General features: G+C 38.9%; 1 protein-coding gene across 3 annotated transcripts in view; it reads left to right on the forward strand.

Moving 5' to 3' along the window:
* GEMIN8 (gem nuclear organelle associated protein 8) overlaps nt 1–12,260 on the forward strand; it is a 55,283-nt gene that overhangs the window by 19,015 nt on the left and 24,008 nt on the right. For 2 of the 3 annotated variants that reach the window (XM_089652981.1, XM_089652980.1), the window contains exon 2: nt 2,924–2,960. In XM_089652981.1, the coding sequence (XP_089509107.1) occupies nt 2,934–2,960 (27 nt within the window). In that variant the 5' untranslated portion in view covers nt 2,924–2,933. Of the gene's footprint in view, nt 1–1,815; nt 1,900–2,923; nt 2,961–12,260 lie in introns of those variants that run through there. The other variant, XM_089652979.1, reaches the window with a different exon arrangement.

Below are 12,260 nucleotides of genomic sequence, written 5' to 3' on the forward strand. Positions count from 1 at the left end.
GGTTTACACTACTGGGACCTGAAAGTCATGCAACTTGAGTACGACTTTGATGCATGACCTTCATGCCAATCTGACTTTGCCTGGGTAATCTTCTAATGTCCTATCCAAATCACATCAATATTGATGAGCATATGTCATGGTGGCAACTTTCATTAAAGTCTGTGGGCTCAAGTCTGATAGAAGTCACCTTGAAGTAGTACAGGAACCCTTTCTAAAGTCGGATCAACTTCCGTAGTGCTAATTAAGACAGCTGTCATTGACTAACATGGGATTTCACAAGTCATGAGAATTGGGGTCTTATAAGTCAAATCCCAAGTCATGGCAGTGTGAACCAAGCCTAAGCAGTACAAACACATTACATTCTTCTGTCCAGTTCCTTACAGTAAACTAAATGGCAGTATTAAAGAACATTTGAACATATCTGTGGTTTGGGTGGCTTTAAAGACCTCATAATTAGGTGTGGTTTATGCTATTCCCACTGAAACTAATAGGATGTGCTCTGCAAAACAGCAATTTGTTGCTAAAGTAACTGCAGAAAAACCATGGAGAAAAAATACCTAAAATCTTGGGGTTTTCATAAAAAAGGTATGCTTTTTGGAAAAAAAAAATAAAAAATACACAGTGGCAGCCAATCAGAAGCAAGAGGTGTGTTACATTACTTTGACTAATTTATAATCAGACCTGTGTAATAAGTAATTTCCATAGTCCACAAACAGTGGTTCAGGATCAACAAGAGCTTGTTTGTCTGGTGCTCCTTTGGGACTTACAGTTCCTTTTAATAAGACACCTTTTTAATATATACATTTCAGGGACAAAAACTATTTTGGTTCCTATTTGAAGATTCATAAAATGTTGCTTGATCTGACAGATATCTAGTATTGGGTATACTGTTACCAATGGCTCTCTTTAGGTTTGACATTCTTTTGCATTCACCCTTCTATGTACTTTTTTTTTCTTTTTTAAACAGTTGCAAAGTTTTTTTTTGGTTTTTTTTTTGGGTTTTTTTTTGTTTTGTTTTTTTAAGTATTTCTGCTCTCGGATTCTCTCAATGACAAGGTTTTTTTCCTTCAGATCTTGATGGGTTTTTTTTGTTTGTTTTTGTTTTTTTTTTTGTATTAAACGGGCCACTGGGTTAGGCTTTTTTTTTTTTTTTTTTTTTTTTTTTTTAAATCACATTTTTCTTGTAGGCCGGTAAGTTACAGTATACCGTTCAGTAAGCTCTTATCTTGGATGTGTGGCTTGTGCAGTAATGTTACAGGACACGCTAATATGACAAAACAAACACCAAGCTGCACATGGCCTTGATCTTGGCATACAAAAGCAGCCATCTCTCCTGGGATGAGTAATAATGTATAATGAGTTCAGTGTCTGCCCTATTCAGAGCTGGGCACAATTGCAGTATTGAGTTGCATTGTACTCAAGACAAGTTGTTTTGCATTTGCTAGTCAACCCACTTTAAATCACTCCACTATAGTCTGTTCAATACATCAGCTTACGTTTTTTGATTGTGTTTTACAGTTGGAGGCTTTTAACGGAAGGAAAATGTATATACACTCTCAGAATGTCTGATTAAGATGTTAGTATGCACACATGTAAATTTAGTTTATTTTAAACGAAAGCAAGTTAAATGTTGTCATAGTAACCTTCTTGCTAATCTGTTTATTAATAGTTGTTCTATGAGAATACATACATTGAAAACTTGCACAGCATACATTCTGATTGGATAACTGTATAAAAAGGAGTGTCTCAGATGTGTATGTAGGTATAAAATAAGAGTTCTACTTGGTGTTTAGTAACGATTGTGACTAGACAGAAGTGTCAGCAGACATTTTGCCTCTATAGTCATTTCATCTTCCCCTGCCTACAGATTGGACAGTGAAGGAGCAGCATGTTGATGAGGTAATTTGTGTGCTGTCATCTCCTCCAAGTTTATTGGGTCTCGTGAACATGGGCATCAGACTCAGAAGCAAGTCAAATTCTGTATGTCCTGAGTTGTTGTCCATTTGATTTGTATTTGCTTTGTTTTTACTTCTATTGATTTGCCTATTTTCAGTAATGGCTTAGATGGTAACAAAAAGCCTATGAACATGAGCCCTTAGGCTGACAAAAGAGCTAAAGTGAGCTTTAAAGTTGAGTGTGCTGACTCTCCTTCCATTCTGGGTATAGTACTGCTGTACAGAGTCTTTAATCAACTCAGATTCAGGTACATATGTTTGTTGTAAGACAAGTTATTTTTAATGAATATTTAATTAGATTTTAATGTTTGCCTGGAATTAGACATTCGTTTGATTCCCTAATATGTTGAGCTTATCCCTTGCATTTTTTCCATTGTTCCCCATCTTGACCATATAATACCATCTGGAAGAAGGTGGTTGTATTGCCGCGTGACCCTACTGTCATAACATAAACATACCAGAATCCCAAGGATTCTGTGTTGCAGTCTGCCTAGGTAGCTTTTCAAAGCTTCAGCTATAGTTCTAGCCAACACCTGTTCATATTTCTTTTTGATGCTAAGAGCTACGAAGACATCAGGTTTTACTTTGGAATTGTCTGAAAATAATTTTTGAGAATCTTTGTCACCTTGTTTACTTAAAGACGAACTACTTTTAGATTACGTTACACTCATAGGGTGTAACTTGGTTGCAAGCAGATCTCTGTGAATGAACTAGTCCTGTCTGCCCCAGCACTCCTAGTTCATTGACACTTTTTACAGTTCTCTAAAAGTCTGTGCCTCCGTAAAGACATGAGCTGATGGAAGAGTTTGTAGGAGCCTGATCGTGGGTCAGTGCTTTGCAAGCTCATTTGTAAAAAAAAATGATTAAACAAAAAAATACACTCTTTTGCGGCAAATATTGGTGTAATTATTTATTTGTTTGTAAAAGGTGAATTTAGTTTGTAATATATTATTTATTTATTTTTCTAGGTTTCTGAAAATGCATTCAGATCACTCACCGCAGCTGGTAAGTACTCCTTTTTCATATCCAATTATCATAAATATTTTTGGATGCATTGAAATATGCTTGGTATACATATTTACATATTTTTTGCTCTATGTGATGTACAGTTTTTTTTTTTTTTGGTTTTTTTTTCTGGTTTTGTAGGAGTAGCTTCAGTCTTGTACTCATGTATAGGTTAAAGTGAAACTGTCACCATGGCAATTCCTAAAGATGTTGTGTAATGACCTTCACAGCTTGGTAACCCATGTGTTTACATTGACCTCCATGCGCATTTCCAGACTTGCATCCTGAATTGCATGAATTGAATATTGCATGTATGATTTAATGGTATACGTTGGGCTCCTGTTCATCTCATTGTCAGTCTGCCCAAACCAGCATTAGGTACTAAGCAGCAGGGGCAGTGAGTCCACGAAAGGGTAAAGGTAAAATAGAAAACTTGTTGCTGAATTCCTTAAGAGACGTATGATGTGTCAACCTTCTCTGTATAGTATAAATGACACATCCTCAAACAAATTGACACATAGGCAAGAACAGCATGATAGATTCACCAGGGGCCCAGGTACCATCAGAGGAGTTTGTACTTGGCCTCTATGGCCACCACCTGAGCTAAGCTTTTTACCATGGTGGCCCAAATGCAGAAAAAGTCCCAGCAGCATTTTTGAAATTGCAGCCTGCAGGGAACCGCAAATGCATTACGGTTTTCAGTGCTGGAGCAATTTTCAGTGCATGCGGCCTACCATTAGGATTAATGGCACCCGCACACATCCAGCTCAATCCTCTTTTTTTTTTTTTTTTTTTTTTTTTTTTTTTTTTTTTTTTTTTTTGTACTGGTGGTTGTAGCTGCCGGAACAGTTGAGGACTTGCAGCAGGAACCACCCGAACAGATCGGAAACTAGGCTAATGACTTGGAGTCCTTTGTATCCAGTGCTCCAAAATACCAGGCTCCTTCATCTTTACCCAAGTCGGAGCCTGATATGCCTGGCCTAGAAGGCATCAAAGTAAATGAAGAGGACCCAGAGGCAGTGCTAGAGGAGGCTGTGAAAGATTTATTTATTTTTTTACATCCAGACTTCTATACAACGGAAATTGCGGCTTCATGTAATATACTTGCTGATGTGGATATGCTCACAATACCTTGGCATTGTCACAGTTTATTATCCTTCATTCATCTCACTGTACCCTTTTGTGTACAAAGAGACCAGCAAAATGTAAAAAAAAAAAATCACTAACAAATAGCATGGTCAATCCTATGATTTTGTCAGTCAAGGAAAGATTTTCATTCCTGCAAAAATCATTGCCTAATTCTGGAGAGTGAAAAAAAGAGTTAATTAATAAGTGGTCTGTTGATCCTGCCACCCTATCTTAAACAAACACATCTGCAGGCCCAGTTCTGCAACCAACAATCACTGTAATTTCTGTCAAACAGCTAATTGGACTAGACTAACCAAAAAACAAACATGCCAGAACTGTGTGTTAACTGATCAAATACAGCCTTTACCTTCTGCTCTGCTCATTTGTGTAGATGCCTTAGAACAAGGAATGAAACAAATTTCCACAATGGCTCTAATCCCAATTCACATGCACAGAATTTTGTAGCTCAAAGGCTGGACGGCTGAAGTTGCCTGTAAGACCCCTCACATGTAGGCCCTTTTGAAGAAGGGCATCTTTTTGAGGAGGCACCTGACAAAATTATGTCACTGGGGGAGGTTCTATTTCCACAGTGGAAGATTCCACCCCCCCCCCCCTTCCTCGTGAGCCTCTGTCTCTTCAAAACACAGAGCACCTAATCACTCTACCCAGGTTTCAACTTCAAAACCTAATTATATGGTAGGTACTTTAAGATGCAAACAAGGTGCAAGTCAGGCTGTAAGCAGTTGAAATTATATAAAAGGAGCCACACAGAGATGTATAAAGAAGCCTGATTTTCAGATCCATGTGACTGCAAGAATTTAAACTAGAACAGATAATCAATATACATAATACTGATTCTGAATTACATCAGTCTTAAAATATGACCGTTACCTAAGTTTATTGGCAAAAAAGTCTATACATAATGTACCAAATTTGTTTTCAAGTAGTAAGGAACAGTGAGGAAAACCACCTAAAGGTTATGCAAGTTAAAAAAAACAAAAAAAAACACAAAGGGTAACAAAAGCACATCTAATATATTAGTGGAAAGATAGGGGAAAAAAAAGGGGGGATGGGTGGTGTATTATGAGTAGAACCCCTCTGGGCACATGGGATAAGGAGATGGGAGGCTCAATATGTAGCTACTAATGGGGATTTGCCCTCATCTGTATGAAAGACCAGTTTCCAGTAAAACCACCTTTTGCAATAAATGTTGTGTTTCTTTTGGAAAGATAAGACCAAATCTTCCATCCTCCTTAGTTCCTCTACTTTTGAGATCCACAATGATAGTGAAGGGGGAAACTGGTCTTTCCATTGTAGTGGATTGCACGATTTTGCAGCATTAGGGAGGTGAAGAAGGATTGACTTGCTGTAGGTTTTCACTGGTATCTGGGAGTCATGTAGGAAAAAGGAGTCTTCCTGTAGATCAAAGTCTGTAGATTTTTATGGTGTCCTTCTAACTTCCTTCCAAAAATTGTTTACGTTTGGGCAAGACCAGACAATATGTAGGATATTTCCCTGTTCCTCCTGGCATCTCCAGGATTCTGATACTAAAGGGAAAAAATTATGTAGATTTGAAGGTGTTCTATACCATCTGGAAAGGATTTTGAAATTGGTTTCCTGCAATCATGTGCATATGGGCGATTTGGAAAAATTAACAATCCTCTTAGTTTGTTCCACATTGAAGGATCTTTGTAGATTCATCACCCATTTCTGAAGATAAGGTAGTTTGTAAGCACATGGGGGAAATTAAAAGATTAAAATGTTACTAAACCCAGGGCCCTGCATTCACTATATCTGGTCTCCCACAGTACACACAACATGGAAATGCAATTATTTTAGTAAATCTAAACTGCTAAATACTTTTTCGCATCAGCAGTTAGAGCAGTCTTGTGACTTCTATCAGTGTCCAGCAGAGCACATGTTAAGGCTTGTAGGAGGAGTTTTAATTTTGCTTTGGGAGGATGCAGAACCCCTGACCTCTGGACAGTGCTGATTGGCCCTCTGCTGATCACATGCACTCTCCCAAGAAAGAAGAAAAAAAAAAAAAAACCCCTAGAAATACTGAGCATGTGCAAAGTGACTCCACATGATGTGTCTCAGGAGATAAACCGGTGACACTGGAAGAAGGGGAGGGTCAGAGAAGTCAGGATCAAAAAGTGTTTTTACAAAATGTAGAGGATTACCCTTAGGTTCCACAGTGAGTATAACAAGCATACTTTACTGCATATACAGACTGATTTTACTGTTGTGGGTTTAGTAACACTTTGTCAGGAATAGGATGTGTCTGACTCCTTTTTAATAAAAAAAAAAAGAAAAAAAAAAAAGCTTTTTAAGTGGAGTCAGAGGCCATTGAAAAGAACAAGGGGGAGGCAGAGATCCCAGAAATATTCATCCTATTTTGGACCTAAAATCCCTTAACAAATAACATGAAAAAAAAAAAAAATTGCATGAAATCTGCAAGGTTATTGCCTCTCTGAAAAAATAATCTTTTATCCGTCCATCCAAGATGCCTATCTGCATAGTCTTATTTATTTACCTTGACAGTGTTTTTTGCACTTTACAATGGACGGCATTCATTTCCAGTTTGTTGCACTGCCTTTTGGCTTATCCTCTGCTCCCAGAGTATTTACAAAGGTTCTAGCACCTCTTCTTGTCCTTTTTGGTACTCTGGGCACCCAAGTCACAGGTTACATGGATGACCACCTTCTGAAGGATGTATGCCCCATCCAGCTATCTGCAAACATCCACAGGACAATTTACATGCTCCAGGCAGTTGGGTGCTCTGCTTCCAGTGATCTGCTCTCCAGCTCTCTGTTCTTCTGTAATTTTTGGGTCTGGTCCTGGACACATGGCAAGGAATGGTTTTCCTTCCAGGGAAGAAAATGCTCACACTCAAGAATTGAGGTCAAAGAGACATCCCACAATGAGATTCTCCGTTGGTGTTCTAGGCCGACACAGCATCCTGTCAACCTGAAACAAGTATGGTTTTTGTTTTTTTTTGTTTTTTTTCTCTCAATCTACCCATGCTCCTGTTCAGCCAAGCAAGCAAATTTGGATTTCAAGCCCAACCTTAACAATAGAGAAGTCTTTCCTTCCTTCTCACTGGTGATAACAACAGATATCCGTCTTTCAGGCTGTGGAGGGGTGTTCAACTTCCTCCTCCTCCAGGGAACATGTCATTGGTGGAAGGTGGAAGATCCTCTCATCCCATCAAAAACCTGAAGCTCAGAGCAATTAGGGTGGCTGTGCAACACTGGATTCCAATTCTGCAAGGACACCCAACTGTGGCCTACATAAACCACCAAAGAGGCACCAGGAGTCACACAGCCTGAAAGGAAGCAAGGCAGGTGATCTCATGGACAGAGACTTGCTCTCCAGTGATCTCTGTGGTCCACATCCCAGTAGTGGACATCTAGAAAGTGGATTACCTTAGCTGCCACTGCCCAGATCAAAGGAATGGGCCCTTCAGCCCAACATATTCAACCTGATGTGTCAGAGGTGAGGGACCCTAGACGTGAATATCTTGGCTTCCAGGTTCAACAAAAAACTACCTCTGTTTGTGACCAGGACTAAGGACCTCTGTCTGGTATTGGATGCCTTGATTATCCCCTGGTCTCGGGTCAGGCTAATCTATGCCTTCCCTCTCAGTGCAAATTCTACTTTGTCTACACAACAAAATAGAGCATGAGAAGAGGATGGTGATTCTCTTTGCACAAAAACTGGCCCCGAAGAACCTGTTACACAGACCTACTCGGACTAATAAGGCATGACTCCTGACCCCTTCCCAACAGGTCAGACCTTGCTCAGGGCCTTCTGTTCCATCCTGCTTCTCGGTCACTAGTTTTAAAGCATGGCTGTTGATGCCCCAGGCCTTAAGAGGCAAAGGGGTCTGAGTCATCATTCCTACCTTGCTAAAAGCAAGAAAGGCAACTTCCAGAAAAATCTGCTATCCTACCTGGAAATCCTTCCTTTCTTTGTGTGAAAACAGATCTTTCAATCCCAAAGATTACTCTGTGCCCTGCATTCTGGCCTTCCTACAATCAAGACTTGACCAGAACTTGGCCTTAGGCAATCTGGACAGGTTTCAGTCAGTTATATATTAAAAGGTTCTGGCTCTGTTCTCCCTTTTCAAAACCTGAAGGTATAAACCTATAACTCCGTGTCTATGAATACTAAGCCTGTGTCCTATACTGTACTCCAAGATATGGAATTTACAAGTCAAAATAACTCTTTTTCACAACTGATCTGTCAGGGCCTCATGAACTTAAATGGGAACATAGGTAAATAATTTGGAGTAGCTGGCCTGGTAAAGGGTCTCATACAAAGATGTGAGGTGAATAGCTGGTAGAACAGAAGGAACCCAGGTAAATAAAAACGGACTATGCAAGTATTCACAGGGGCAGTGGAAGAGAACCACCAAAAAACATAGACTTAGTTTTGTTAAAATGCAGCCCCAAAAGGCTGCCAAATTCAATGAGCAATGGCATCAAGTTCAGAAAGGAAATCGATGGGTTGGAAAAAGTCGGGAGCACATAATCTATTAACATGCATATTTTGTGGTGGTATCCAACCGCCTACACCCCAGTAATGTTCCATGTAGCCTAATAGCTTAAACCAGAGTAAATGGCAATGGCAACAGAGAGAAGCTCCCTCTCATGCTCCGTGATATTGGGATTTCATCCGAGTGGTAGTCACCATATCTATGAGATGCTTTTAAAGATGAATAAAGGGCCATAATCCAATTCCAAAACAAAGCACCGAACCCCCAGTGTTTCAGCACGAAGTGTAGGTAATCTCCGCTGAGGAAGTTGAACATATTTCAAATCTACAGCGAGAGGAACATTCAGGGACATTTTCTTTGGACAGCAATGTGAATCAGAATTAAGATTCTATGAACTTCGTCCCCTGCCTGGTACAACTTTTAAAATGTAAATTATTATTATTTTTTTTTTTTTTATGTGACAATGTCATTAACCAGAACAGTGGCCGCAACATTTGGCTAACAAGTCAAATCAAGAAAGACAATATACAGTATGTTAGAATAGTCTGGGAGAGCTCTAACAGTGCTGGGTCTAATGGTGTATATTAAGACACAGTTGAATGGATGACGGTCGATCTAGTAGCTAGCAAGCAAAGGGAAGAGGGGGCTTAATTTTTAAATAAGTCCAATACAATATAAGAGGGGTGTGGAATGTCCACTGGAGTATCATTGGTTAGGAGTCCAAGTAGATACCACTGAGTATATTGAAAGCATTGCAATATAGATTGAGTTTCTACTGGCAAGGTTTGAATGAAAGATTCCCAAATGTTGAAGAAATTTTGAATCCGTAATAAATGCTAATATGGTTAAAATTTGTTGTCGAAGTGGCTTCAGTCCTAGAATGGTTAATTTCCATAAAATTACCAGCATCCTAATTAAAATGTAAGTGTGTGTTTCCTTGTGTCTTGTAAAATATATCCAATGGGTGGGGAGCACAGCTGTAAGCATTTAGTGTAAACCAAAGTAAAGCCTTTACGGTCCTATAGTCGTACAATTCAGTGCAGCTGGAAGCAAAGTATTTACTTTCTTTATTCGTCAGCAGTATTTGTCGCTGAATTCTCAACTAATGTCTATGGATTGGACAGCAGAATGAGTTTTAATTTACCAAATGACTATCTACTGTTTATACTTTTCAGAATTCTAGCACACAAGATTAACAAGTTTGGCATCTAATGTGGTTTCCTGGTGGAAGCATTTAGGCAGGCCATACATGGGTCAAATTCAGAATGCTTTTTCTGTCAAAAATTTTAATGTTGTATTTCGATTATTAGTGGGGCCACAGCAATTTGCAATGTTCTTACGGCCATTAAATTGGAGTGATCGTGCATGTTGGGAATGTTTGAAAAACGAACAAATTTCTTATCAATGATGGGAGAATAGTGGGAGAAATATAATTTAAAAAGAAATGAGCATGAGCTGTGACCTGGAAAGAGAAGAAGATTCCCAGCCACAAAAATTCTTTTCTGTATAAACATGAGGTGAAATTGAAGGCTTGGTTGGTCGAATTTCAAAATCAATGGTGGCACCATTGGATTACAAAATGCACGTATTTTTCAATTTGCAATCGATAAATTGTTTGGAATTCGACCCATGTATGGCCTGCTTTAGTTTATAAATAAATCTTTGCAATAGTCTGTAATATTTTGGGAAACATATATTTAGTGTTACCCAATCCTGTAATGTTAAAGTAGATGTACAGTCACAGAAATCTCATGCAATGTTTACTGTCATTTCAAAACTCATCTTCAATATATTTAAGCCTCCAGAATTTATTAAGGCTAGGTTCACACCTATGTAGTTTTGTGTTTGATCTGTTTTTGCAGAACTTTTCGTATTGAGTTTTTGCACATGCGTGTTTGACACGTTTTGCCATGTTTTTTATGCTTTTTTTTTTTTTTTCCCTTGTTGCTAGGCAGATTAAAACGCAGCAAAAATGCACTATATGCTTTTCTGCAGCATCTCCATTGAAGTCTATAGAACCACAAACTTAACTTTTTGCGTTTTTTAAAAAAAGTCCCTGACCTATTCCAAAAAACGCACCGGGTGAAAACGCGGAGATGTGAACGTGTCCCATAAGAAATCATGTTAAATGGACTGTAGTGCATTTCTGCAAAATGCTGCGGAAAGCGCTTAGGTGTGAACCTAGGGTAATGTAACTCCTGATGATTCTCCAATAAAGATCGTTGTTCAGACACACTGCTAGTCTCCTGCATTTGTCACCTTCTCACACAGGCTTCCAATATAGACAAGCTGACATTTCAACACACATAACTAGACCGGATCTCCTGTTGTCACCATCGGGAAACCTGTTCTAAGAAATGCAGGCATCATTGGTGTTGCATGCATGTAGATGGGAAGTGCTAATTGACAGCATTGAGATGCTGCAAAGGATGAAAAAAATTGATAATATTTTGTTTAAAGAAAAAAAAAAAAAAGTAATTTATGATACACAGTTAAAGTTTACATCTACTCAGTGTTTTCCCAAGCTTAACCACTTCCTGTCCAGCCCGTGTATATAAACAGCCGGAAGGGAGCATTGCAGGAGCGGGAACACTGATCGCTGTATGGGACCTCTGTATGAGGTCCCGATCATGTGATCACTGATTGGCCAATCAGCAATCACATGAATAGTAGTAAGCAAGATGTACCATGTGACAAGCTGTGACCAATCACAGATCACACAGTATTTCTCAGTGGCTGCAAGAATGCAGCCAGAGAGAAGGAGAAATTATTGCTTTTACGCCTTTATGGATGTAAAAGCAATCGGTGTAAAAAAAAAAAAAAAAAAAAAATCACCCCCCCACAAGTAGTACAGTGTAACTATGGTGACACTGTACTGCTACGGTGACAGTATGTTGAAAAAAAAACATAAAAAATATCAAAATTTAATATAAAAATGTCAAAATAATTTTTGAAAAATTATCATTTGGTTATAAACTAATTTTGGGTTATTTTTTTTTTTTACTAAAAAAATAGCTGAATACATGTTTGCCAAAATTTAAGAAGAAAAATTATTTATTTGCAAAATTTCATAAGAAAAACACTTTTTGTTTTTCCAAAATGTTTGGACTTTTTCATTTTATATAGGATAAAAATCCCAGTGCTGAATAAATACCACCAACATAAAGTTTTATCTGTTTCAAAAAATGCTAAAAAATTCATATGGGTACAACGTGCAATTGTCATTCAAAGTGTGATAGCACTGAAAGCTGAGAATTGGCCTGGACAGGAAGGGGGTAAAAGTGCCTGGACTAGTGAAGGGAGGAACAAAGAGTCAAGAAGGGGGTGAGAGGTGAAGGGGGACAGGGCAATGAAGGGGATGGAGAGGGGGGGTAAAAAGGGTGTGAAGAGCGTGATGAGGAGGGGGACATGTGAATCTAGGGGCATGGGGGGTTGAAAATGATACATGGGGAATATTTGCTCCTAGAAGATCACAGCTGACAGCGATATGTCACATGCTCAGTTCAGATTGATAGATGAGAGCAATTTCCAGGTTCTCAACCTCCCCTTCTTCCACCAGATTCCGTTCCCATGATGACTCTTACAGTATATAGACCCCTGCACACAATGCCCTCTACTCCAATGCTATTACCTTACCAGCTTACATAATGAGAATCGGTGATTCCTACATA

The sequence above is a fragment of the Staurois parvus genome, unplaced genomic scaffold, assembly GCF_062004578.1.
Source record: "Staurois parvus isolate SC_StPar_1 unplaced genomic scaffold, SC_StPar_1.0 ptg000696l, whole genome shotgun sequence".
NCBI classification, from domain to species: domain Eukaryota; kingdom Metazoa; phylum Chordata; class Amphibia; order Anura; family Ranidae; genus Staurois; species Staurois parvus.